We start from the raw sequence: 27,886 nt of genomic DNA, 5'->3' as shown, positions 1-27,886 counted from the left end.
CGCCCTCTTTAAAGCTCGCAGTGGGCGTGGCCCATGGCAACCCCGCCCCCTCCAGGGAGCTCGCCGCGCGCGTGCGCAATGGGCTGCCCGCCGCCATGCCGGAGCCGCGCGGGTCCTCGCCGCTGCGGGTGAACGCGGCGTTCGCGGCGCGGTACGGCCGCTACCGGGAGCGCGAGGAGCTGCAGCGGCGTGAGTGCGGGGCGCATGCGCGGGGCTCTCGGGCAGTGGGGGCTGATCTAGTGCCCCCCGGGCTGATCCGCTGGGGGGTCTCTCCTTGTGCCCCGCAGTGAAAGATCGCTACGGGGACCGGGACAGCGGCGGCGACTCCAGCTCCGAGTCTGACTCCAGCGACGAGCGCGTGGTGAGCTTCCCCGCTCCGGCCCGGACGCGCGGGAGCCGGCCGACCCCCAAACCCATCGCAGCCTAGGGAGCGTCCAGCCCCCGACCCCCAATCCCAAGAGGGTCGGACAGCGCCTTCCCATGGTGGGGAGGGCGGGCACTCTCCCCCTCCTTCCCCTTCCCCGCCACCTGCCTGTCCTGACGTGTGAGGTGCGACCCCTCTGTCCCCCTTGCTCATCCCCAAAGTCAAACCATTTCTCAGTGTCCGACTGTCCCCCGTGCCACATGGGGCACCCAGCTTGTGCCCACATCAGCCTTGATCTGCTTCCTGGCCTCACCGTGCAGCCCAGCCCCTGCTTGCTGCCCCGCTGTGTCCTCTCTGCCCCACGTCAACCTCTTGTCGTCCCCAGGAAGTACCCTCTCCTTGCCGGCTGCCTTCCTCTGTCTCATATCCTTTATCTGTGTGTGTCCCGCCCCTGCCCACCCCGAGAGGGTCCCTCTCTCTCCCCTACCTGTTGAGCGGCACAGACTCACCCAGCGCTCCAGCTGCCTTTCCCGGGCGGGATTCCCCCCTCCTTCCTCCTAAGGGAGCCCCTACCCCCGCCCCACTTCCCACCCCTCAGCCCACCTGCCCTGGTTGCTTTACCACCCCCATCACAGCCCCGACCAGGGCTCTCTCCGCCTCCCTTCTGAAGCCTCTCCATCCCTCTTCCTGCCCTAGGAGTTTGACCCCCAGCAGGAGCGTGACTTCTACACGACTCTCTCCTTGTTGAAGAAGAAGGACCCCCGCATTTATCAGAAAGATGCCACCTTCTATCAGAGAACAGGTCTGGGGCTGCTGCTGTCTGAGGCCCAAGTTCCTCCTCGCTCTCTGGGCTGTAGTCACTATTTACTGGATCGTCACACAGCAGAAGTGCTTAGCAGAGTGTCTTAGACTATTACCTGTTGTTAATATTGGCTGTTCCGAGTGTGAATTACTCACTGAATGGTCACCGCCTGGGGGATACCTGCTGCACAGCCGGGACTGGTGGCTTGGGGCTTTGAAACCTCGATCTGGCCCAGCCCAGTGGGATTCTCGGCCTGGGGAAGGCAGGGGGTGGTGGCTGATGGCAGGTGTCTCCCGGTGGCCCCACAGCGTCGTCCTCGGAGAGCGAGGAGGAGCCGGCCGCCGAGCGGAAGCAAAAGACACGGCCCATGTACCTGAAAGACTACGAGAGGAAGGTTATCCTGGAGAAGGAGGGGTGAGGAGAGCCGGGCCCCCCCAGCCGTCCCGGCGGGTGGACAGGCAGATGGTGTTAGACTGGGAGAGGGGAGGACGGCTAACTCCCAAATCCTCACACCCTCTGGGAGCACCCAATCCCTGTCCCCAGTCCCGAGGGACAGACGGCGCCCCCCGGGGTGGCCACCTGGAGGTCTTAGGGGCAGAGGTGGGAGGGAGCCGGTGAGTCACCAAAATGGAGGACACCGTGTACCCAGCTGCCGCTCGTCACAGCCCCCCCACCATGGGGACAGACGGGCCCTGGGGAGTCTGTTCTGAAGCCCCCATCCTTCCTTGCCCAGCAAATACGTCGATGAGGAGAATTCCGACGGGGAGCCCTCCCATCAGAGACCCCAGGTGGGTGCGGTGGAGGCCGGGTGGGGACGGAGGGGCCCCGGGCTGAGCCTGAGGCCGGCCTCACTGTCCGCTGCAGGTCACGTCGAAGAGTTACGTGGATGAGCAGAAGCAGCTCAAGGAGAGGTGAGCACGGCCAGCCGAGCGGCCGCGTGGAGAGGAGCTGAGGCTCCTAGGTTCAGATTGAGCTCTGGCACTTAATGGCTGTGTGCCCTTGGGCATGTCACTTGCTCTCTCTGGGCCTCAGTTTCCTCATCTGTTAAATGGAGCCTCTGTGTCCCAGCACCACTCCAAGCTTGTCGGGGAGCGCTCCGGGCTTCATAAACGGGGTTACCGTCAGGCCAGCAGGCAGCCTGTCCGTCCTGACGCTTGTTCTCTTGGCGGGCAGCTTCCGGGTGTTCGTGGAGGACAGTGAGGATGAGGACAGCGCTGGGGAAGGTGGCTCCGGGTTGCTGCAGAAGCGCGCTAAAACCAGGGAGGAGAAGGTGGGTGCTGGGGCCCAGCTGGACCGGGCAGGGGCCAGGGCTCCCACAGACCCTCAGCGCTGGCCTTCCTCCAGGCCCAGGAGGATGCCGACTACGTGGAATGGCTGAAGGGACAGAAGGAGATTCCAAACCCTGACACCTTGAAAGAACTGGTGAGTTCCCGTGCACAGTTGCTGAAGAACAGAATCCTGTCCCGTCTATCCCAGCTTTTTCCAGAAACCACCCTTGAGGGCATGGCCAAGAGCACACACGCTGAGGACGGGGTGTGCTCCTCTCTGGGTCTCAGTTTCTTCATCTATAAAATGGGGATGGGGCTGGCCCCATGGCATAGTGGTTAAGTTTGCATGCTCCACTTCAGCAGCCCGGGGTTTGTGGGTTTGGATCCCGGGCGCAGACCTACACACTGTTCATCAGCCATACTGTGGAGGTGACCCACATACAAAATGGAGGAAGATTGGCAACAGATGTTAGCTCAGGGCCAATCTTCCTCGCCAAAAAAAAAAGAAAGAAAGAAAAGAAAAACTGGCGATAATGCCACTAACCTAATTCATAGGTTGGTTGTGAAGTTTCAGTTACTTAAACCTGCTTGGTGCCCATGTCCCCTCTCCTTCCCTGCTCCCGAGTCCCTGACCTGGGTCCTGTCACCCCCTCACCCTCAGACTCACCTCAAGGAATATTGGAACAACCCAGAGCTGGATGAAGGGGAGCAGTTCCTTCGGGATTACATCCTCAACAAACGCTACGAGGAAGAGGAAGATGAGGAGGAGGTGGAGGAAGATGAGGAGGAGGAGGAGGAAGGGTGAGCTGCCACGTCCCCCAGGGGCCTGGAGCCAATGCTGGCCGGAGAGCACAGGCCTGGGTGTGTCCTCTTTCACACAGATGGAAGTGGAGTTAGTTGCTGGTGAGGAGGAGCTGCGGACTGTGGGCTCTGGAGCCAGGGGGCACTAGTTCAAATCCTGGCCCTACCGCCAGGCTTCTGTGCCTCAGTTTCCCCATGTGTAAAATGGGGGTATTGGCAGCCCCTGACCGTAGGGTTCCCTTGAGGGTTAAATGAGTTAGCATGGCTGGTATGCAGGGGTGCAGGAGCTCGGCTGACCCCGGTCTTGTGCCGTCTTGTCCCTCAGGGTCCCCGGCCCCCCGGTCCAGCTGGCCGTGGACGACTCCTCAGACGAGGGGGAGCTGTTTCTGAAGAAGCAGGAGGACTTCGAGCATAAGTACAACTTTCGCTTCGAGGAGCCGGACTCAGCCTTGGTGCGTGACCAGGGCCGGGCTGGGGACGACCCGGCCCACAGGCCCAGGCCGCGGGGGCCCGGAATCATCTCTGTGGCCCTTCTGGGCTCCCTGCTGCCCACAGGTCAAGACCTACCCTCGGAGCATCGCGTCCTCCGTGCGCCGCAAGGACCAGCGCAGGAAGGAGAGGAGGGAGGAGACCAGGGAGAGAAAGAAGAAGGTGAGTGTGGGGGCAGCGGGAGGGGAGGCCCCTGGGCCTGCTGGGAGAGCCCACAACCCCTCCCCCATGGCCTGCCTCCCACAGGAGAAAGCGAAGAAGCAAGAGGAAATCAAGCAGCTGAAGAACCTGAAGAGGAAGGAGATTCTGGCCAAGCTGGAGAGGCTGCGGCAGGTCACGGGCAATGAGACCCTGGGCTTTGAGGAGCAGGACCTCGAGGAAGACTTCGACCCCGCCCGGCACGACCAGCTCATGCAGGTATGGCCCCCGAGGCCCAGCGCAGGCTTGCGGCCAAGTGCTGGCGAGTGTGGCTCTGGAATCAGCAGTCATTGCTTGGCTGTGTGGCCTCAGAGAAGTGACTTGACATCTCTGAGCCTGTGTCCCTGTCTGTAAGGTGGGTCCAACCGTAGCAGCTACTTCAGGGCTGTTGTAAGGATAGCCTGAGAGGAAGGCACATAACTTGAGTTGGTAAATGCGCCAGAAACAGTGGGTTGCTGTATTTCCTTTAAACTCAGTTATTGAGCCGTTAATGTTTATTGTGGTAATTGTGGGAACATAGCATCAGGCTGTGGAAACAGGCCATGTGGGAGAAGCAGTAGGGACCACGGGTGCCCCAAAGAGGCCTCTGACCAAGCCTGGGAGGTCAGGAAGGAGATTACAGGTGCGTGGATAGGCCAGGTGCAAATGGGAGTGAGCGGGTGCTGTGTAGTAGGAGTTCAGCCTTCACTTTCTAGAAGCTTCTTAGTCCTGAGCTTCAGTTTCTCAATGGAACGGAGGTAGTTTCTGTCTCTCGGGTGCTTGCAAGAATGCAGCGAGATGCAGCTGAGCACTGGGCATACAGTAGGTGCTTCATACATGACACACTTAGCAATATCTGCCTTTGCCAGGCCCCCTGGGTGCTGGGGTTCCAGCGCAGTCTCAGCCCTCCCGGAGCTCACGGAGTGGCCAGAACTGGTCTGACATTCATTGAGCACCTGCTGTATGCTGAGCTCCAAGCAGCGTAGCAGAGCCTGCCCTCCCAGAGCGCCCGGTCTAGCGGCAAGCACTTAACCAACCCACAGCGATCTGAGCAGTGATGGGGACGCGCAGGGGGCGGTGGGGTCCTCGGGGAGTCCCCTGACCGGCGTCGCCACACGCGGTGGTGAGCTAGTTAGGACAGGCAGCTCAGATAAGACCTGAGGCCCGAGTAGCTGTCAGCCCATCAAAGAGGGAGGGAGTGCGCCAAGCGGGGGTAGCACAGGGGCGAGGCCAGGAGGAGGGAGAGAACTGGGTCTGTGGGACTGAATGGGGGACAGGGGACAGAGGGCGGGGGGCCAAGACCGGCCCAAGAACGGGGCGCGGAGGGGTCCCGGCACACAGGCCTCCTGCCATCAGGAGCTGACTCCGGGGGCACTGGGGAGCCATGTGCGATGCAGGAGTCAGCTCCCTGGGGGTCGTGGGCCTGCTGACCCTCCCGGCCCCGCCCCTGCAGAAGTGCTTCGGAGACGAATACTATGGCGCGATGGAGGAGGAGAAGCCACAGTTTGAGGAAGAGGAAGGGCTTGAAGGTGAGGTCCCCTGCGGCCCTGGCCTGGGGGCTGCTGGGCCTGAAGCCTGTGGTCCCCGCCTGACCTCTGTCTGTCCATCCTCTGGGAGCAGACGACTGGAACTGGGACACGTGGGCCGGGCCCGAGCAGGGTATGGCGTGGAGCCAGGAAGAGCCGCACTGCGAGGACCCCGACTTCAATGTAGGTGCCACGGGTACACGGGGCACTGTGGACGATCCTGGGGGCCCCCAGGGCCGGCCTGACCCGCGCATCCCGGCAGATGGACGCCGACTACGACCCCAGCCAGCCTCGGAGGAAGCAGCGTGAGGCCCCCTCGACGGGCAAGAAGAAGCGCAAGTCGCCCTTCGCCGCTGCCGTGGGCCAGGAGAAGCCGGTGTTCGAGCCGGGTGAGGCCCCGGGTGAGTGGTGGGTGGCGGGGAGTGGGGCCCGCGGGCCTGACACCGCCCGGCAGCCTGGCTGTGTCCCCCGCAGGGGACAAGACGTTCGAGGAGTACCTGGACGAGTACTACCGGCTGGACTACGAGGACATCATCGATGACCTGCCCTGTCGCTTCAAGTACCGCGCTGTGGTGCCCTGCGACTTCGGGCTGAGCACCGAGGAGGTGGGGCCCTGGGGGCGCCGAGGAGGCAGGAGGACTCCCATGGGGCGGGGCCCAGAGCGTGTCCCCATCATCTTGCTTGTCGTTCTGGTCCTGGCTGTCTGTCTGCAGCCGGGGGCTGTGACGACCTGGGGGCTCTGGAACCAGGTGGCCCAGGTTCACATCCTGGCCTGGCTGCTAACCAGCTGTGTGGCCTTGGCCATGTGACTTAAGGCTCCATGCCTCAGTTTCCCCATCTATAAAATGAGCCTAATAACGGCCCCCACCTCATGGCTGTGGGGGTGCCTGACTCCTCACGGTCAGGAAGAACAGGCAATATTTATAGAGTTTATACCACATCTTCCCGACGACGTTCCAGTAGGTTCTGAGGGGATGCCCACCTCTTAAGTGGGGAAACTGAGGCCTGGAGCCTGGGCCTCACCTGGGATTGGCAAACCCCGTCCCTGGCAGAGAGACCCCTGCCCTGTCCTGAGGCTTCTGGGGCCATGGTGCACGGATCGGGGCTCCCGGGCCCAAACTGGAATGAAATCAGCCGCTTCCTGGCCAGCTTGGGGCAAGGATCCACTCTCGGAGCCTCAGTTTCCCCATCTGATGCCCCCTGCAAAAATCATCCAGCGGGCTCCGCGGAAATCACTTCTTCCCTACCATCGTGACGTCCTGCTGAGTGGTCCTAGCATCGCCTCGATTTGTCCAAGGAGGGGACTAGGGCTTAGAGTCAGGGTCCCCCGGGGCTCAGGAATGAGGACCCCCCAACTCCGTTCCCCTCAGATCCTCGCAGCCGATGACAAGGAGCTAAACCGGTGGTGCTCCCTGAAGAAGACCTGCATGTACAGGTGACGGGGGGTGGGGCCAGGCGCCCCGGGAGGAGGGGCGGCCGGGCGAGCCTGGGCACCCCCGGAGCCCCCAGTGATGGGCGTGTCTGCCGGGCGCCCGCAGGTCGGAGCAGGAGGAGCTGCAGGACAAGAGGGCGTACAGCCAGAAGGCCCAGAACGCCTGGAAGAAGAGGCAGATCTTCAAGTCGCTCTGCCCAGAGGAGTGAGTGTCGCTGGCTGGGGCAGGACGGCCGGGAGCTGCCAGGCTCAGGGTTGAGTCTTGCTCTGCCGGCCATTCCTTGCGTGACCTTGGGACTGGGGCTTCCCTTCTCTGACAGCTGGCTTCAAATCCTGGCTGGGCTATAGCTGTGTGACCTTGGGCAAGTCACTTCCCCTCTCTGGGCCTGTTTCCTCATTTATAAAATGGGGATAAAGATGGCTTGTTTCTTGTTGGTTTTTTGAGGATTAAGTGAATTAGTTCATGGAAAGTGCTTAAAACAGAGTATATGCCATATAGGTATTAGCTATCGTTATCATGTTATTATTTCCTGATCTATAAGGCGGGGGTGGTGGAAGCTCACAGGCTTGATTGAAAGGTGAAATGAGTTAATTTACACGAATAGCTTAGTGTAGGCCTGGGCACAGATACGGGAATTACTGGCAATACCGTCCAGCCTCAGGTTTCAGTAGAAAACTCTGGGGGCTGGCCCGGTGATGTAGCAGTTAAGTGCACACGTTCTGCTTCTTGGTGGCCCAGGGTTCGCAGGTTCAGATCCTGGGTGCAGACACGGCACCGCTTGGCAAGCCATGCTGTGGTAGGCGTCCCACACATAAAGTAGAGGAAGATGGGTGTGGATGTTAGCTCAGGGCCAGTCTTCCTCAGCAAAAAAAAAAAAAAAAAAAAAAAAGAGGAGGATTGGCAACAGATGTTAGCGCTAATCTTCCTCAAAAAAAAGAAAAGAAAACCCAGGTTTTGAGCCCCAGGCAGGCCCCTCTTGGCTGCCCCTCTGAGCCTCTCCTTTCCTATCTGAAAAATGGGACGTGAGCCCAGGAAGTGGTAATCATGCTGGGCCTGGGTTGAGCACTGACTTTCCTCCCCCAGGACGGAGATGCCCACGGAAGCCACAGGGAAGCCACCGAGAGACAAGGCCGGCCCGCAGGGGCAGCTGCCAGCCCCCGATGGGGCCTGTGGGAAGCGGCCCCGGCCAGGGAGCCCCCCAGCCCAGGAAGAGGTGGCCCCTGGATCCAGCCCGGAGAAGCCAGCCCCCCCAAGGCGGAAGAGGGGCAAGAAGGCCCGGCTTCTGGGCCCCACTGTGACCCTCGGGGGCCACGAGTTCAGCCGCCAGAGACTACAAGCTTTCGGCCTCAACCCCAAACGGCTGCACTTCCGCCAGCTGGGCCGGCAGCGCAGGAAGCAGAAGGGGCCCAAGAGTGGCCCCTGAGCTCCACGGAGCAAGTGGGGGCCCCGGGGTTCCGCCCGCCCATCAAGCCCCCAAATGCACCCCACTCTGTCCACTCTGTGGACCCTCTTGTCTACCTATGGGTGAGGGGGCATCCCCATCTTACAGATGTGGCAGCTTCCCCGGGGTCTGCCTTGGCCCCAGCCCTCAAATGCTGGGTCCAGCCGCAGCCAAGGTCACGTCCAACGGCTTTATTAGCCCCCAGCAGCCACAGTTACCCCCTCCCACCGCCACCAGCCCTTAGGACGGGGGGCTTGGGGACCAGGGAGGGGCGCGGGCATCCAGTGCAAACTACAGTACTGAGTCAGGCCCTGAGTGGGTGCCGGGGCCCTCCCTCCCTGCCGCGCGGAGGGCCCAGCTGGCTGGAGGCGGGCAGGCGCGGGCTGGCTCTGGCTGGGTGGCCCCGCCCGGAGGTTTCCTGGACTGGGCTGGCTGCGCTGGTCCAGGCAGCGGCGAGAAGGGGCAGTCATCCCAGCCAGAGTGCAGGCTCCCACCCCCAGCGTGACATAAATAGAAAAATAAATAGTGTCGCATCTTCTCCCCATCCCTCCCTCTATAAAAACACAAAGTCCTCGGAGCTGGGGCGTTTGGCCTTGAGGAGCCGCCCGGTGCGAGGGAGCCGCAGTGTGGGCTGCGAGAGCTGGGAGCAGAGGTCGTCCAGGCTGTGGTCCTGAGCGTGGCCCTCGGCCAGCGTGAACATGGGGTACCGCTCCGTGGCCGAGGAGGAGCTGAGCACCTGGGGAGGAGGGAGAGCACTCAGCCCCCACCGCGGCCGCGTTAACCATTGTAGCAGGCAGCTCTATCAGGTGCTTCCCTGACTCAGACCAGCCAATCAGCATCCTCCATCCATCCCCGGACGGACAGGGATTGGCTCAGTGAAGAGCACGTGACCCAGCGCAGCCAATGAAAGGCAACCCTGGGGTCTTTGCTGCATCTGCTGGGAAAGTGGGGCTCCCTTTCCACTGCGCTGGGAGGCGGGTGCCCAGAGAGGCTGGTGGCCACCATAAGGGTGAAGCCCTGAGGGGACAACAGAGACAGGGAGGGGACAGCCACTTGAGCCAATGGATGCAGCTGTCCCCTAAGGCAATGACGCCTGTAACTTTTCATTTTATGCCCCTTTTTTGATCTGATCAGTTACAGCTGGGCTTTTGTAGCTTGTGGGCGGGGCAGTCATCTTGACAGCGCCGCCTGGAGGCAGCTCCCCAGGTCTGCTGGCCTCGAGGCCTCTTCCTCTTGCCCCCCACGCCCCCGTCTTGCTCACCCTGGTCAGCTCCGAGCAGAGTGTCTCAAACTCCTTCCTGTCCCCAGCGTAGAAGCCCACAGTGCAGCTTGGGTCCATCTTGGTGAAGGCCATCTTGCGTGGGGAAGTGCAGTGGAAGGACTGGGGCAGGCAAACAGGCTCAGGGGGCCTGGCTCCCTGCACACGTCCCAGCACCACCCCCCCCCCCCCGTCCCCCCCACGGGATCCCAGCTCACCTCTAAGGGGAAGTCAGCCCGGCTGACATCCACAGTGGGCTGGCAGTAGTGGGGGTCCAGGTAGAGCAGGAAGTCATCTGCAGGGGAGGAGGCGTGAGCAGGGGTGCGGAAGGGGAGGGCGGGGTGGGATGGAGCGGGACGGGCGGGCCTACCCTGGTAGCCGATGAAGTACAGCGAGTGCCGAGGCTTGCCCCCCATGATGCCCAGGCACAGCTCGGAACGCAGGAGCTCCTGCAGGGAGGACAGTGGGTGAAGAGGACGAGTACTATCAGGCAGTCACTCAACAAAACGCTTAGCAAAGGCCCAATGCCCTGGGGGGCAGCAGTGACCAAGACACACAAAACTACAGTTCCTCACAGAACTGAGATTCTAGTGTGGGAGACACTAGATGAGTGAGCTTTGTCATGTGTCAGAAGGTGATGACACTGGGAGAAGAATAAAAGAGCAGGGCTTTGCAGTTTTAAATAGGGAGGTCAGGAAAGGCCTCAGTGAGAGGGGATGTTGCAGGGCATCTCGGGAAAGAGTACTCCAAGTGGCGGGAACAGCAGGTGCAAAGGCCTTGAGGCAGGTGTGTTCTGAGAACAGTGAGGAGGCCCATGCGGCTGGAGCAGAGCGAAGTGAGGAGAGTGGGGGCAGATGAGGTCAAGGAAGGGATGGGGACGTGGTGTGGGACCCTGTGTGCTATGGGGAGAACTTTGGCCTTTACTCTGAGAGTCAACACACCAGGGTCTTTCCAGCACGCCTCTGGCTCCTCATTTGCCCCTGGCTGGAGAGGGACTTTCCTAGGCTGTGCAGCCACCCCCACCTGCCCTTCGTTGTTAGTTTTGATTCCTTTAGAGTCCAAACTGTCCCAGCTGTCACTTTGCTCCCAGCTCCACTGCCTGTCATTCCCCCATCAGAATGTCCACTCCCAGAGGCATGAATTTTTGCCTCTTCTGTTCCTCTCTGAATCTCAGCGTAATTAAGTGCTACTGAACACACAGATGAAGGGATGGAAAAGGCAGCCCAAGCTGGAAACATCTGGAAGCCTCCCAGGGGAGGCACAGTGGAATGTGGCTGAGCCTACCTTCACGCAGGGCACGTACACGGGGTTCAGCGTCTCACCACCCAGCCGTACGGGCACCAGGATGACCACAGACTTCCACTCGGCTGTGGGGTCTGGCCTGGCCACCAGGCGTGCCACATCCGCCTTGTACACTGGAAGGACAGGGCTGCGGGTCACCTTCTGCCCGTCCTTCAAGCCTCAGAGGGTGGCCCTCCATGCCCAGGGGCCCAACCGTCATCAGTGGAGAAGGATGTCTTTCCAGTGCCCCCAAATGTCCTCAGACAACCCCAGGGCCTCGGGCAGGTGTGGACACGCCCATTTTACAGAAAGGGCAACTGAGGCCCCGAGATTTGGACAAAGCATAAAGCCGGGAAGACAGGGAGTGCCTCCCGAGGACCAGGCCTGACTGGTCCTCACCGACCTGGCGCCTTGGTTTGCCAAGAAGGAAACGGGAGCGCCAAGCGGCTCCCCCTCGCGAGAACGTCCCTGTGTGCCTTCTCCTCAGTTCGCTGCCGCCTCCTCACCATGTAAACCCCTTCCCTGCTCCCAGAGAAGCAGCTTCAACCGGTTCTGGAGACACAGCTGCTCTATCTGAATGTTTGTGTCCCCACATTCATGTGTTGAAACCTAACCCCCAAGGGGATGGGTGGGGAGGTGGGGCCTTTGGGAGGTGATGAGGTCATGAGGGTGGGGCCCTCCGGAATGGGATTAGCGCCCTGTTAACAGACCCCAGAGAGCCCCCTCCCCCCTTCCGCCCTGTGAGGACACAGCAAAACGATCCAGGAAGCAGCCCCGCCAGACACTGAAGCTGCCAGGGCCTTGATCTGGGGCCTCCCAGCCTCCAGAATGATGAGAAATAAACTCCTGTCATTCAGAAGCCCCCTAGTACTGGTGTCAGAGCCCCCCTAACCAACTACCACACTGGCTGTGAAAATTCAACTTGCCCCCAACTGCTGCCGTTTCACATAAAAACGTACAGATTTTGTAGATTCCCTGATTCCAACCCATGAAGGCTCCTAATAATCAAGACCTTTTCGAAACTGACTGGGAGGATAGCAAGGAATAATAACAATAATAGCTAATAGCTAGTGTCACGCTTACTATGTGACAAGTGCTAAGGATTTCACTTGAATTACTGACTTACTGAATCCTCATGACGACCCTACGAGGCAGAGGAGCTCAGACTTTTGTGCACGTTAGAACTGTTTGCAGAGTAAGAGTGCACGGGGCCTGAGAGAAGGAAATCCAACGTCCTTCATTCTCTCACGCGGGGAGACGCTCCTCAAGTTTCTCCTCCCGGCTCCCAAGGGAGTGGAGGGACCCTGAGCACCTCCCCTTGTGTGGGCCTGGGATCCTTTCCAAGGGTCCCTCTGTCCCAGAGGAATGGGGCTCCTAAGAAGCAGCAGAAGTAGGGAGCAGCTCAGGGTGAGGACCCTGAGACCCTGGTCCCCTCACCTGTGCAGTCCTGAGAAACGTACACCACCAGGCGGGTGACCTCTGCACAGCTCTCCACTGCTTTCCTGGGGGCGAGAGGGCAGGCCTGAGTTCCTGGGGGCACACAGCGGCTCCCGTGGCCCCCGTCGCGGCCCTCACCTGAGTATATGCGCCACCAGGGACGGCCCATACCAGTCGCCCGCCTTCTTGCCTGAGCTCTGCCCGAGCTCCACCAGCCGGTGGAGGCCGAAGGGGGCCCGGGGGTGGTCGGCGAACCAGGACACAATCTGCCGGTGGCGGCGTTCCTGCTCCAGCTCGGGGGCGCCCTGGGCCCAGTGTGGGGGCATCCAACGGGCAGGCCCACGGTACCGGTTGGGAGAAGCCAACCCCACCGGCTCAGGGGGGCCCAGGCCCGCGCCCTCGGCCCATGTCCAGTCTGGGGGGGGATGGAGTACACAGTCAGACCATGCCGCTGTGGGGGGCGGCGGGGGCCACAGTTCCCATTTCCAGATGCTCTGCACACAATGCTTATGCTCCACGGACTGCGTGTTGGATAATTTTCACGTTCTTGAATCTTACATTATAAACCACTCTAGCGCCCCACACTCCCAAAGTTACTTTACCCACAATCCTAACACGACTTTAAACTCTTGGTTTACAAACAGTTTTGGCCCTGCTGGGCCATGTGGTTGGCACTGTACTCCTAGCGTGCCCTCCCCTCACCTTGGCTCACCTCTGGGCAGGTAATGCAGCAGCAGGCCCTGCGCCAGCATCATCTGGCCGCTGCGTAACATGCATCCCCAGCCACAGTCCGAGGTCAGGCAGCCCCCCGCCAGGGGCGGGAAGTCCCGACGGTAGGTGAGCCACAGGCGGGAGGCGAAGTCCCGCTGGAAACGCTGGATGTCACCTACAACAGCGGGCTTGTCAGCTGCCACCAGGAACACCCCTGGGGGCCTTTCCCAACCCTGGCCTGGGGCCACCAGCTCACCCTCGCTCTCGAAGCGGTAGCGGCGGCCGCAGAGGTGGACGCTGGAGATCTTGCTAAAGCTGGTGCGGCTTTTGACTGCCCAACCTGGGGAGACACGGGGCAGCGCCCCCGCGAGATGAAGCACGTGCTTTGCAGACACGCAGCAGTTACAAGAGGCTTCCATTACCCAATCTGTGCAACGGGGACCTCCTAGTTCCTATCTCAGGGTGGCACTGGGGATTCCGAGTCACGGTCCTCTTAGATGGAGGCGGGGCCCCTACTAACAGCCACACGAGTGTCTGCCGCTAATTCTGCAGGAATTAAGGCAGATCTGATGATTGGACCCATTTAACAGGGGAAAAATGGAGGCACGGGGAAGCAAAAAAACTTGCCCAAGGTCACACCGGGAAGGACAGGACCTGCAAACACCTTCCCCGTTGGACCTGCCCCTGGGCCGCCCTGGGCAGGGCAGGGTGGGGACCCGCAGGTGACTCACAGAACAGACAGTGGAACGCCCGGCAGGGGCAGGTGCTCCCGGACTCCCGCCCCCGGCCCGGCCGAGCCCCCGGCCCGATCCCCTCGGACCCCCGGGCCCGCCCCTCCTCACCGTACTTGACGTTGTTCCAGGCGGTCAGGAACTTCGCCTTAAACTTGTCCACTTCGTCCGGCTCCCCGGCCGCGGCCCCGGGCGGGCCAGCAGCGGGCGCGCCGGCTCCGGGGGCGCTCAGGCCGTTGGGGCCCGGGGCTCGGGGACCGCGCGGCCTGCGGCCCTCGGGGCGGCGCGCGTCCTCCGGGCTCCCGCTGCGGTACTGCGCGGCGGCCGGCGACACGGAGTTCATGGGCGCCGGGGGCGGGCCGGGGCCGGAGCGGGCGCTAGTGGGCGCCCGACGCGAAGGCCAGGCCCCCGGGCCCCGCGCGGGACGCTGTCACCGCCGCCGCCGCCATTTTAGCGGCCCTGGGCCCGGGAGGGAGGCGGGCGTGACTCGGCCGCACGCCCCGCCCCGGCCCGGCCCCCAGCCTGGCTCTCCGGCCCGGGCCCCGGGGGCCGCACGGGGCCTGCAGACGCGGCGCCTCCCCCCGGCACCCGCCCCTCGCCTGCCGCCTTATCGCAGCGGCCAGGCGCGCCCAGCCCCGCACGCCCTTATCCGGGGCCCCGGGCCGGGAGCCCCGCCCCCGGGCCGGCACCGCCCACAGCCCCAGCTCGACCGCCCCCGGCCCCGCCTCCACACCGGCCCCGCCCACAGCCCCAGCTTGGCTCCCTCTCGGCCCCGCCCCCGGACAGGCCCCGCCCACCAGCCCGAGCTCGGCCCGCCCCCCCCACACCCCCCCACCCCGGGCCGGCCCCACCACTGCATTGTCCCCCTACGAGCTCAGCTTTGCCCACCCCCCGGGCTCCGCCCCGGCCCCGCCCCCAGATGGGACCCTCCCACCAGCCCCAGCGTGGGTCCCCTGCCCCTCCCCCAACCCAGCTTGGTCCCGACCCCGCCCCCGGCCCCAGCTCCCCCCATTCCCCGCCTTGGCCCCGCCTCCCGCCCCTGGCCCCAGCTTGGATGCGTCCCCAGTCCAGGCCCCAGTTTGGCCCCGGTCCGGGCCCCAGCTTGGCCCCAGCTCGCCCCGGCCCCGCCCCCAGGCCCAGCTCGGCCCCGCACCCAGTCCCGGCCCCAGCCGGGCCCCAGCTGGGCCCCAGCCCCGCCCCCGCCGGTGCCCCTGTGCTGGCTGCAAGCCCAGAACCCGCGTCCGCCTGGGGCCAAACGTGTTTGACACCCCCTCCCCACCTCTACTCCCTCCTGCCAAACCACACCTCTGTGAGCCTCAGTTTCCTCGTGAGTCAAAGGGGGCGCCATCCACAGCACAACATAGACGAATCTTTCCGATAATTTTGCTGAGGGAAAGGGGCCAGACAAGAAAGAAAAGGATGTACTCTCTCGTTATATTTGCATAACGCTCTAGAAAATGCAACCTCATCTCTAGTAAGGGAAAGCAGATCGGTGGCTGCCCGGGGGTGGGGCGGGGAGAGGGGGGTGCGACGGAGCTAAAAAGGGCGAGGGCATGCTGGGCGTGGGGTATCAGTTTAGGACCCTGATCGTGGCGATGGTTCCCAGGACGTGAAAACTGCCGGATCGCACGCTTTAAACGTGTGTGGTTACTGCATGTCAATTACACTTCAGTAAAGCTGTAGAGACACTTCGATGCGTCTCACTCCGGAATGTTAGGAGGACGAGGGGAGCTCAGCCGTGTGAAGCGCTTAGCGTGGCATCTGCGGCACAGTTAGGGCTCCGCGGAAGTCAGTCACCACCCAAAGACGGGAGAAGGGTGCAGCGACCCTGTGAACCACAGGGAGGGTGGCCTCTAGTGGCCAGCGCAAGGGCTCTGTCCGCAGCCGGCTCAAGGAGGTGGGGTGAGGATTTGGATGAGGGTGGGAGATGTGAAGAAGACACGAAAGGACCACGACTTTCTCCCCTCGGCTCTCCCGTCACTCACTTCCCTTCAGGCACACCGCCCTCCTTTCTCAAACTCAACAGGCACCATCCCACCTCAGGATCTTTGCACTTGCTGTTCCCTCTGTCTAGACCTTTCTTCCGGGAGATATCTGCATGGGTCTCCCTCCGCCTCCTTCAGGACTTGCTTCAAATGTCACCCTCCCCAACGTGACGCCTTCAAAATTCCACCCCCCAGCCACCCCATCCTTCGATGCTATATGTTTTTTCCAGAGCAGTTACCCCCACCTGATTGTCTGAGTCAGCTGGGGCCGCAATAACCAATACCACAGACGAGGTGGCTTCAAGAAGACATCTCTTTCTCACAGTTCTGGCGGGAGGTGGGGGAGTGGAGTCTGACATCAGGGTGCCAGGATGGCTGCAGTCTTGGTGAGGGCTCTCTTCTTGGTTCTGTCCTCTCACCGCGTCTCCTTGGTGTCTGCACAGAGAGAGAGAGAGGGAGGGAGAGAGAGATCTCCTGTGTCTTCCTGTCTTTCTGGGGGCATTAATCCCTTGGGGGGGGCTCCACCCTTATGATGTCATCTAACCCTCATGGCCTCCTCATACCACCGCATTGGCAGGCAGGGTTTCAACATATGAATTGCTGGGGACACGCGACATTCAGACAATAGTGCTGATTATACGTATATAGTGTCTGTGTTTATTACCTCTGTCCCCACCAGATCACGAGGGCCGGGGTCCCTGTCCATCCGCATCACTGCTGGGTCCTTAAGACTCAGCGTGTGGCCTGGCACACGGCCGATGCTCCCAACACAGTAGGTGCAATAAAGACTTGTAGAATGGAAGGGGGCCGTGTTGCCTCACAGGGGACAGAGGTGCTGTGGGGGCCAGAGGTGACCCCCTCCTGTTTGATCTGGTGGCGGACCCGCCCTCATGGCCACAGCTGGCTCCTCCCTCAGGGACGCTGTTTCATGATGTGGTCCTGGATTCCCTGCCCTTCCCTCCCCTCCCCCACGAGGACAGCCACAACATCAGCTCCCCGCCTGGGTCTCCATCCCCAGCCCAGGGTCCAGCCACCACCTGCGCTCCCCCCGGATGTCCCCCAGGCTCCCCAGGTTCGGTGCATCCCGAATTGATCTTGCATTTCGCCCCACTGGCTTCCCCCCGCCCATGCTTTTGGTCCCCCACCGGCCTCCATCTTATGAGGGTCGGTCCATCCTCCACTTCCTAATCTGTCCCCACTTGTCCTCATCCTCCCAAAGCAGCCCAGTCGTCATGGCCACCTGGGCAGACGCTGCAGCCGGGTGTGTTGGACAGTGGACCTTGCCTCTGTATGCCTCAGTTTACCCAACTGCCAAATGGACTTGTAATAGTGCCTCCTCCCTAGGGTTTGGGAGAAGGATGAAATGAAGATGCAAAATGCTTAGAATGCCGCCCGGCACGTAGCGATGGCCACTTTTAGAGGGAATTCTTACTGTTATTTTGTCATTCCTGTTTGCACCTCTGCCCTCCCAGGGTCTGGCCGCCATCACCACGTTCCTGGCCTCCTGGTTGCCACCTGTGACCCCTCCAATGCACATGACAGTGGGAAGAACCTAGCTATAAAATTTTTTTCTTTTTCGGGGGTCAGCCCTGTGGCCGAGTGGTTAAGTTCCCTCGCTCTGCTTCGGCAGCCCAGGGTTTCGCTGGTTTGGATCCTAGGCACGGACATGGCACTGCTCATCAAGCCATGCTGAGGCGGCATCCCACATGCCACAACTAGAAGGACCCACAACTGAAAATACACAACTATGTACTAGGGGGCTTTGGGGAGAAAAAGGGAAAACTTTAAAAAATCTTTAAAAAAATTTTTTTTCCTTTTCAAATGATGCTAAACATTCACTTTATTTGTGGGGTTTTTTTTTTACATTTTTAATTTTAAAAATAGTTCATCTTTTTGAGGTATAATTGACATATAACACTATATTATCTTCAGGGGTACAACGTAATGATTCAATATCTGTATATATTGTGAAATGATCCCCACAAGAAGTCTAGTTAACAATCATGAACTGAAAATAAAATATTTGTTCTAAATTTAAAAAATATTTTATAAAGATAAAATTATTATTATTTTTTTTAAAGATAAAATTATGCACAATTTCCACTACACCAAAAAAATCTAGAGCAGGACTGTCTGATAGAAATATAATGTGAGGGACCTGCCCAGTGGTGCAGTGGTTAAATGAGCATGTTCAGCTTCGGCAGCCCAGGGTTTGCCGGTTCGGATCCTGGGTGCAGAACAACACCACTTGGCATGCCATGCTGTGGCAGGCGTCCCACATATAAAGTAGAGGAAGATGGGCAAGGATGTTAGCTCAGAGCCAGTCTTCCTCAGCAAAAAAAAGAGGATTGGCAGCAGATGTTAGCTCAGGGCCAATCTTCCTCAAAACAAAACAAAAAATCCGATGTGTGTTTTACACCCTTTTACACCCACAGCACATCTCGATTTGGACTGGCCACATGTCAAGAGCTCAATAGCTGCATGTGACCAGTGGCTACCGGGTGGGACAGTGCAGGAAAAATAACCACTACACAGATGCAGCTGCCCCCCCGGGGCCTTCCCTCTCTGTTCCCAGATACTCTTTGCCTGAATCGGGGTTGACCCTTCCAGGCTGGGGGGCTGGTGCCCGGTCTGCACCTCCGTTTGGGCTGACTCTCCTCTTTCAACCCAATATCCCCCTCTTCTTCTCTCCTTTCTCCTCCTCCTGCAAGGTCCCACCCCCTTAAGCAAACCAGCCACCAGGCAGCCCCACTCCAGGAACCCCCACTGGGCCGCCCCATGCTTGTCTATTTGCAACTGTGGCCACCACCTCAGGTCCCAAACACCAATGATTGTCACGAGCCAGCCCGCGTTGTGGGCTGTACCATTTCTCCCAGATGGCTAAGTTGAAGTCTTCGTCCCAGGTTCCAGATAAGGCTGTGACCTTATTTGGAAATAGGGTCTTTGCAGATGTAATTCGCGACGATGAGGTCCCACTGGACGAGGGTGGACCCTGAACGCAAGATGACTGGTGATCTTTTATTATGAGAAAAGAAGACAGAGAGAAACACACACACAGGAAGAAGGTCCCGGGGCTGCGGAGATGGAGATCCGGGCGCTGGAGCTGCAGATCAAAGAATGCCACCGGCCGGCAGAAGCCAGGAGAGAGCCCAGGAGCCCTGAGAGAGGGCACGGCCCTGCTGGCACCTTCACTTTGGACTTAGCTCCCAGCACTGTGGGAGAATCCGTTTCTGTTCCAAGCCCCCAGCTTGTGGTCATTTATCACGGCAGTCCCGGGAAGTTAACACAGCCTGTCCATGTCTCCCCTGCTTTGGCTCACAGCCTGCCCGTCACCAGGCCCCTTTATGTGCCCTCAGGCTCCCCTGGCCACAACTGTAATAATCCCCAGTCGACTGTGTTATTGCTTATTAATCCTGGTGTCCCCTGTGAGAGCCACAGCCCCACCAAGACGCGTGACAACTGTGTGAACTCCCGTTGTTCTCTTCAGAACATCCATTGTCACTTGCAGCGTGTCTGCATGAGCAAAGACAATGAGAAAACCAGCCACCCCTACTTTCTAGGGCCTCTCATGTTGGAATATGATACATATATAACAACTGTTTGTTGAATGACTAACTGAATGATTATGAAACTTAGCATCCTCAGATGCTAGCTTCTCCTTAGCTCCTCCCAGCCGTGTCTTAGTCTCCACAGCTGGCTTCTCAGATCCATTTGCCCAAGCCTTGCCCTACTGGCTTTCTCTCTCTTAAGCCATTTAACTGCCTGAGCATGACCTAGAAAGTAGGAACAACTGTTATCCCCATTTTACAGATGAAGAAACAGAGGCTCAGAAACAGAGGTCATACGGTACGAGAGCAGCCATCATCCCCAGCGCTCATCTGCATAGTCGCCATGCATTTAAAACTCAGAAAGCAACCCAATAAAAACACCAGCGAGGGGCTGGCCTGGTGGCATAGTGGTTAAGTTCACGTGCTCCACTTCAGTGGCCTGGAGTTTACTGGTTTGGATCCCAGGTGTGGACCTACACACTGCTCATTGGGCCATGCTCTGGTGGTCTCCCACATCAAAGGACTAGAAGGACCTACAGTTAGAATATACAACTATGCGCTGGGGCTTTGGGGAGGAAAAAAAAGGAAGCTTGGCAACAGATGTCAGCTCAAGGCCAATCTTCCTCACCAAAAAGCATAACTAAAAAAAAAAAAAAAAGAAAGAAAAGAAAAAGACTGACCTTACCAAGTGCTGGCGAGGAAACACAGCAACTGGAACATTGCAAGTGCGTGCAGGTTCTTGTATGTCAATGACACGTCAATAAAGTTGGAAACAACCAACCCATATGGTAACCTCAGGGCTCAGACACAAAAACGCCCTGGCGTGGATTTCAGTACGGGGGGATGGTCTTCCGGTGACTGTCTCTTGACGTCAGTGCGTGAGCTTTGTCACGGGTCCCTCAGCTGTTCCTAGAATGTTTTCGGGCCTCTCCACTTGTTTCCCAGGCTCCCGAGTGAATAAATCCTGTGCTGGGACTCCCTCCCGGGCTGAGCGGCGGCTAGAATAAATTATACCCTCTTGAAGAAAACATAAATAGCCGGAGAGATGCTCTCTCACGATAGATCACTTTCCTTGTCAAGCCTCGTTGCTTCTTTGGAACCACCCTGTCCAGACTTGCATGCCTTTATTACACTGAGAATTGTGCGAGAGAATGTTCTAGAAACGAGCTGTGCTAGTTGTTCCCTTTTTGGCTGAAAGAAGGCAAAAGTCTTCTTTCTTTCAACAAATGTATCCTGGGCTACGGCCGTGAATAACACAACACTGGTGTCTCTCCTTGAGGTCTTTGTGGTGGGATGCAGGAGATTGACGGGGAACTCATTACTCAAATAGTTACATAGTTATGATTTTAATAAGGTTGCGTAGGAAAACACAGGCTTACAATAAGGGGAAGCAATCCAGGAGGACTTCTCTGAGGAAGCCACGTGTGAGTTGGGTCCTGTATTCGTCAGAATAGGTCAGGTTTCGCTACAGTAACACACAAGCCCAAATCTCGGGGGGTTAACGCAACCAAATCTGTTCCTCCCTCATGTTCGCTCATCCTAGCTGGTCTGGCGGGGACTCAGCTCAACACACTCAGGCTGAGGAGGCGCCCACCACCGTGTGACAAAACGGGACAAGACAGAGACTGGAGAAGCGGCCTTGAGTCTTTTGATGCCTCCACTGAGAAGTGGCTGACAGCCAGAAGTGATGTATGTCCTGCCCACTCCCTTTTCAATGGCCAGGACCAGTCAAGGCAATGACTTCATTGAATGTACTTCTCCACTCAATAGCTATTGTGCTACCCTAGAAACGTCTACACAGCATCTAAAGGATGAGTAGGAACGAGCCAGAAAAAGAAAGGAAGGAAGTGCATTCCTGGCAGAACAAATAGCACATTCAAAGACACTGGAAGCAAAGAGACAATGGGTCTATGACAGAAAGGATTTGCAACCCAGACCACTGTCTCCAGGCAAAATATTGATCAAGGGTGAGGAGCAAGTCAGCACATTTCAAAACACGGAAGGGCTCAAAAATTTTACCTCTCATGTTCTTATGTTCCCAGAAAGTTACTGCAGGATGCACTCCATCAAAACAAGGGGGTAAACCAAGAAAAAAAGAAGACATGAAATTGAGGAAACAGGGGTCCCAGCACAGGAGAGAGATGAAGAGAATTCCAGGGAGGGTGGTAGGACAAATTCCTAGGCAGAAAGAATGCAAGAGGAAAACAGAATGCTACCTATCGATTATCCTGCAGATCTGATCATTTGGAGAGTTAAACTGAGATGCCCTGCCAGAACTTTTAAGAAAGACAACTAAAGAAAAAGGAAAATAGGCAGTTAAGTCCAGGTGGAGAAATTATATATCATTATATTAAACTTCTCCACTGTGTCCTTCCAAGGGAAATAAAATTATATTTCCATAAAAGCAATAAAAAGAATGTGAGCCACCAAGACGCCAAGTAAATGTATGTCTCATAGGGTTGATGACTCAATGGCACCCTGGATGGCCGGGAGGCATCTCAAACTCCACTGGCCCCAAACTGAACTCCCCAAATTTGAGTCCTGACCTTTCTGTGGCTCCATGGCCTTCCCAATTCAGGTGTCTAAACACAACCTACCAAGGTTTGGGGACTAACAACCGCCGGCGTGAAGGTGCTCAGACCAATTTGGTGTGACCCCTCCCACATTCTCCAACCTGACCAATCAGAGCAGTCCCTCCCCCAGGCCAGGTGGTTGGTTGTTTATGACCTGATCCTGGCTGGACCAACAAAATTCAGTACTGGGACTTCTGTTCAAACCCTGGGGCAGTTGTTGTCTCTTTCCAAGTGGCTACTGAGTGGGAATGACGGGTCTATAGTGCCAGGCAGAACCTCTGCCACCCAAAGGGGAGCTTGAGGACATGAAAGCCCAGCTGAGCTCAGTGAGTTAGATTCCTGGTGACATTGGAGCTTCTTGATCCAGCCGTGCTTGAAGTCAACACAACTCGCAGACCCCAGATTTTCAGTTCCATGAGCCAATTCATTCCCCCCTTTATTTCTCTCACGCCAGTTTGAGTTGTTTTTTAGCTGACTTAGTTTTTACTTTCCCTGGAACTTCCAACTAAGCGAATCCTGATAAATACAGGCCCGACTCACTGCCAACCATCGCACTGAAGAGTTGACATGAACTATCTCATTGAACCCTGCGGGAGAGGGAATAATTATAATTCCCATTTAACTAATAAGGAAACTGAGGCTCATAGAGGGGAATCTGTCTGCTCAAGGTCATCAGAGCCAGGATTCCAACCCACATCTGTCTGACCCCAAAGCCCGCTTCTCTTTGACCGTGAGGAGCAGTTGCCAGATTTGGAGGTTCAGAAGCAGGAGATATGGCATGGGGGGGGTGCTGGGAGCGGGCAAAAGCCTGATGCCAATGGCCAGAGCTCCTGGAACTTTCTGCAAAGGGCACCAAGGAGTTACGCAGGGTTGCGAGCAGAGGAAGTCACAGGAGGAAGGATGGACGGCCGCGTGGGCAGCGGGATCAACGAAAATAGCAACAAAAAGTAAAAACTCTCCAAACCACAATGCGATACCACTTCAGTCCCACTAGGATGGCTGAAATCAAAAAGGACAGAAGATGCTTTGCAAGGATGTGGGGAAATCGAGCGCCTTCTCCATCGCTGGTGGGAACGGAAAATAGTCCAATCAATTTGGAAGACAGCCTGGCAGTGCCTCAAAACAATAAAAATAGAATTACCATAGGACGCCACCATTCCACTCCCGGGTACACACCCAGTAGAAATGAAAATGTATATCCACACCAAAAATCGGTACACGGAGGTTTATAATGGCATTTTTCCAACTAGCCGAAAAAGTAGAAATAACCTAAGTGTCCATCCACTGATGAACGGAGAAACAAAACATGGTATATCCATACAATGGAGTATTAGTCAGCCGTGAAAAAGGAGTGACATGCTGATCAGGCTCCAACATGGATGGACCTTGGACGTACTGTGCCAAGTGAAGGAAGCCAGTCACAAAAGACCACCTAGTGTATGATTCCATTCGCAGGAAATGTCCAGAATTGGCAAATCCATAGAGTTAGAAAATAGATTAGGGTTCCTGGGGGTTGTAGGGAAGGAAGAAATGGGAGTGACTGCCAATAGGTACGGGGCTTCCTTTTGAGTGATGAAATGTTCTAAAATTGATTGTGGGGACTGTTACACAACCCTGTGAACACACTAGCAACCAGAGAACTGTAAGCTGTAAATGTATGAATTGTATGATCTGTGAATCATTTCTCCCAAGAAAGCTGTTAAGAAATATCTGACATTTATTGAGTGGTTGGCTCTGGCCAGGCGATGTGTGAACCTTCTCCACCCATGAGCGAATTCATGTTCACACGCTCACTGAGAAAGGAAAAGACTCTCGTGACTCCTCTTTTCAGTGGGGAGACTGAGATCAGAAAGGTTAAGCGAGTCACACAGCGAGGCAGTGGTCAGACCCCAGAGGCCTAGCATTTGAGGTTCCACCAGACCTGATCCTTGCACCCCATCCCCCATTTCACCTCGCACCCCTGCTTCTTCCCCTAAAGCCAAGCTCTTGCCCGACGGAGCTGATTTTAGTTTCTTTTTCTTTTCTTTCTTTCTTTCTTTTTTTTTTTGGTGAGGAAGATTGGCCCTGAGCTAACATCTGTTGCCAATCTTCCTCTTTTTTTTCCTCCCCAAAGCCCCAGGACATAGTTGTATATTCTAGTTGTAAGTCCTTCTAGTTCTTCTATGTGAGATGCCACCACAGCACGGCTTGATGAGCGGTGGGTAGGTCCACACCCAGGATCCGAACCCGTAGATCCCAGGAGCTGAAGCACAGTGCGTGAACTCAACCACTACACCGCCCGGCCAGCCCAGAAATGAAGTCCTGATGCCAGCCACAGTGAACCTCGAAACACGATGCTGAGTGAAGAAGGCAGACACAAAGTCATATATTGCACAGCTCCATCGATAGGAAGCCTCCAGAGTTGGTACATCCATCAAGACTGAAGGCAGATTGGTGGCTGCCAGGGGCCGGAGAGGGGAAAGCGGGGGACAATTGCTTAATGAACGTGGGGTTTCCTTTGGGATGATGAAACTGTTTTCAAACTAGAAAGAGGTGGTGGTTGCACAACATTGTAAATACACTCAGTGCTACTGAATTGTTCCTTTAAAATGATTAATTTCATATTATGTGAATATCACCTCAATTTATTTATTATTATTATTATTTTTTTTTTTTTTTGGTGAGGAAGATTGGCCCTGAGTTAACATCTGTGCCAATCCTCCTCTATTTTTTTTTTTTTTTTGTATATGAGATGCTGCCACACCATGGCTTGACGAATGGTAAGTCACCGGGGATCTGAACTCACAAACCCCAGGCCGCTGAAGCAGAGCACGTGAACCCAACCACTAGGCCACCAGGCCGGCCGCTCACCTCAATTTAAAAAATAAAATGAAATAAAGTAGGCTAGGCCTTTGCTCACGCTGATTCCTCTGCCAGGAACACCCTTCTCTCTGCCTTCTTGTTATTCTGAGCCCAGCTCCCCTCGCCTCCTCAAGGACACATTTCCTGGTGCCCCGATCTGAACGAGCCCCGAGTCCTTCTCCGACTACACGGTGGGGGTTCATTTGTTTACAGCACACACCACTGTGTGGGATTATCTTAGTAACTTGTGTATGGATAGTTTTGGTTCCCAGCAAAACTGAGCAGAAAGTATGGAGAGATCCCATGATACACCCCCCCCCCGCCCCCGCCAGCCTCTCCTACTGTGGACGCCCCACCCCCCATGGTACATTGGTGCAACTGATGAAAGTCTGAGGTTGACGTCACAGTTCATCCTTGTTGTTGTACATTCTATTAACTTTGACCAACGTTTAAGAACAGGTATCCACCGTTATAGTATACTAGAATATTCTAGAAACTAGAATTGTTTCACTGCCCTAATAATCCTCTCTTTTCCCCCTATTCATCCCTCCCCACTCCATTAACCACGGCCAACCCCTGATCTTTTTACCGTCTCCATAGTTCTGCCTTTTCCAGAATGTCACAGAGTTGGCATCAGCCAGTATGGAGCCTTTTCAGACTGGCTTCTTCCACTTAGTAATAAGCATTTAAGGTTCCTCCACATCTTTTCAGGGCTCAAGAGCTCATCTCTGTTTAGCGCTAATATTCTATTGTCTGGCTGGACCATCCATCCACCTCCTGAAGGCCATCTTGGTTGCTTTCCAGTTTGGACAATGCTGAATAAAGCTGCCAGCAGATTGTGTGCAGGTTTTTCTGTGGACCTTACACTGTTCCTTAGGAGGGCACCAAGTCCATCCCTCGGAAGGGGATGAGGATGTAGCCCCACCCCTTAGAGGGAGGAGCATGGGGAACTTGACAAAGATTAAGGCCACCAAGGTGATTAGGAAATACTTGGGGGGGGGGCTGGCCCCGTGGCCGAGTGGTTAAGTTTGCGCTCCGCTGCAGGCGGCCCAGTGTTTTGTTGGTTCAAATCCTGGGTGCAGACATGGCACTGCTCATCAAACCACGCTGAGGCAGCGTCCCACATGCCACAACTAGAAGGACCCACAACGAAGAATATACAACTATGTACCGTGGGGCTTTGGGGAGAAAAAGGGGAAAAAATAAAATCTTAAAAAAAAAAAGGGAAATACTTAGGGAGAGAAACTTTGAAGCCGTGCCAATGTCTTGTTTCTCCTTAAAATTTTGCTCATGAATTTTCTCGTGGATTCTGGCTGCAGCAACAATCACAGTGTATTGGAATTGCAAGCTTCTGTTTTCATCATTGACTTACATTTATTCATTGGAATTCTTCTGTCAGGAAGATTTCTCCCTTCCCCTCATTTTAAAATTGCTTCAATCATGTATTTAAATAGGTATAAATGCATGGACATTTATTTTGTCCTTTGGGTTGTAACCCATTACTACTACAACTTATTTTGTATTCAAATTGTTCCAGCTCTGGCCAGCTGACTCCTCTGTCCTTTTAGCTTTTTTTTTTTTAGCATTTTCTGATGCTGCAAGACGTTCCAGTCTCGTTTCGTATTTTCTCTGCCCCAGAACCAGCCATTTCTCCAAGGAGCCCTGGTTCCTCGTATTGGAAAATGGTATTTAGAGACCAAAATCTGGGTGCTGAGTGTTCTCATTGCTCGTGGGGTGTCTCAGCTTCTGGTCCCTCAGCAGACAGACCTAGGAAGCACGTGTGTACTAACCCACGTATGCACACATATCTATGTTTATTTTTGTGTCTACCTATTAAAGATAAACATGTCATACTGATAACCCCGGTCCAGCAGCACGGGGCTCATTTATAACTTCCTTCTCCAACAGCTGTCTGTATCTATGACATAGGTACTTATTTGTTCAAAACTAGCATGTAATTGTTCCAGAGTTAACCTGTTCCCCTGGGAGAAACAAACAGAGCGACTGGAGTTCAGTGTTTCAGTACATGTCAGACAGATCTTTGAATGGGAAACCTCTGCGCGAAGCCCACAAGCCTTGCGACTGGGAGCCAAGTCGGCCCCGGGCCTCCAGTTTGAGACCCTCCCAAACCAGGACCACTCTGGGCTCTGGCCTGGGCAACCGTCAGCTGGCAGCTCTCTGGAGCCATGTGGGTGCCTCAGGGCTGGTGGGAGGGGGCTGGGGGGAGGGGATGCCCTGCTGCAGCCCTCTGCCTCTCTGGGTTAGGGGGGTCTGAGGGGACCCCAGTGGGAGGCTCTTTGCCCTTTCAGAGGCCCGGGCACGGCTCAGCGAGAGTGAGTGCAGACGGGGCAGGGCGGCCCCGGTGGGCGAGGGCCTTGGCAGCAGAACTGGCCGGGCCGGTGTGCGCCCGGGCACGCAGCAGCCGGGCGGGCTGTGGCAGGAGCGTGGAGGCCAGGGCTGCCCTTCCCCTGGGAAGAGACCCGGCTCGCCTGGGAGGCAGGGGGTGGGGACCGCTCGGGAAGCTGGTGGGCCCTGAGCCGAGTCCCCACCTAATCCCTCCACGGGGATATAGTGGTGACCAATAGTCCCTTACCTAACATTTCTTGAGCTCCAACTGTATGCCCCAGCTCTGTTCCACTTGTTCCTTTCACCCCTGACGACAGCCCTCAGAGTGGACACTGTTATTATCTCCATTTTACAATGAGGCCACCGAGGCCCCAAGGGGGCACCACTTGCCCAGAGTCTTAGACTGTAAGGTAGTAGAGCCTGGCTCCAGACTCCAAGCCCTTCACCTTTACCAACCACTGGGCAGAGGGACAGACAGAGTGTCCACCTTCTTGGATCTGGGGGTCTAGGGCAGAGGCACCCCATAGGCCAGATGAATAAATAAATAATGGAGGTAATTTCAGATGGTGCCAACTGCCATGTGAGATTGGGGAGATGGGGGACAGATCAGGGAAGGCCTCTCTGAGGAGGTGACTGGTGGGAAAGGCTGGGGGAATTTTGTTCCAGGCACACTGATCTCCAACTGCCAAGGTCTTGAAGTGTGTGAGGAACAGGGGGGAGGCCGGTGGGGCTGGAAGGGAGTAAGGCAGAGGGCGAGCGGGGGAAATCAGGAGAAACATGCAGGGCCTTGTGGGCGGTGGTGAAGACTTGGATGTTTTCTCTGAGGACATAGGGAGCCATGGGAGAGTTCGGAGCAGGAAAGGGAGTTTGAAGA

General features: G+C 56.7%; 2 protein-coding genes across 2 annotated transcripts; one reads left to right on the top strand and one right to left on the bottom strand.

Moving 5' to 3' along the window:
* The first annotated feature begins 36 nt into the window (after positions 1–36).
* On the top strand, positions 37–8,839 carry KRI1 (KRI1 homolog). The gene is made up of 19 exons (XM_014865523.3): positions 37–189; positions 288–361; positions 1,061–1,166; positions 1,475–1,580; positions 1,900–1,954; positions 2,031–2,077; positions 2,340–2,436; positions 2,511–2,588; positions 3,096–3,235; positions 3,561–3,687; positions 3,791–3,886; positions 3,971–4,141; positions 5,355–5,430; positions 5,522–5,610; positions 5,690–5,816; positions 5,902–6,032; positions 6,798–6,862; positions 6,966–7,064; positions 7,944–8,839. The coding sequence occupies exons 1-19, from the start codon at positions 96–98 to the stop codon at positions 8,281–8,283; spliced, it is 2,118 nt and encodes a 705-aa protein (XP_014721009.3). The 5' UTR covers positions 37–95; the 3' UTR covers positions 8,284–8,839.
* Positions 8,473–15,980, bottom strand: ATG4D (autophagy related 4D cysteine peptidase). The gene is made up of 12 exons (XM_070491994.1): positions 15,950–15,980; positions 15,025–15,105; positions 13,831–14,178; positions 13,245–13,328; positions 12,990–13,163; positions 12,416–12,692; positions 12,278–12,342; positions 10,844–10,974; positions 9,930–10,008; positions 9,778–9,854; positions 9,563–9,682; positions 8,473–9,037 (listed from the first exon to the last, which is right to left on the bottom strand). The coding sequence occupies exons 3-12, from the start codon at positions 14,060–14,062 to the stop codon at positions 8,855–8,857; spliced, it is 1,422 nt and encodes a 473-aa protein (XP_070348095.1). The 5' UTR covers positions 14,063–14,178; positions 15,025–15,105; positions 15,950–15,980; the 3' UTR covers positions 8,473–8,854.
* Between the last annotated feature and the right edge of the window lie 11,906 nt (positions 15,981–27,886).

The sequence above is a fragment of the Equus asinus genome, chromosome 20, assembly GCF_041296235.1.
Source record: "Equus asinus isolate D_3611 breed Donkey chromosome 20, EquAss-T2T_v2, whole genome shotgun sequence".
NCBI lineage: Eukaryota > Metazoa > Chordata > Mammalia > Perissodactyla > Equidae > Equus > Equus asinus.
Note: the sequence above shows the minus strand (reverse complement) of the source record. Positions and strands in the feature narration are given on the sequence as shown.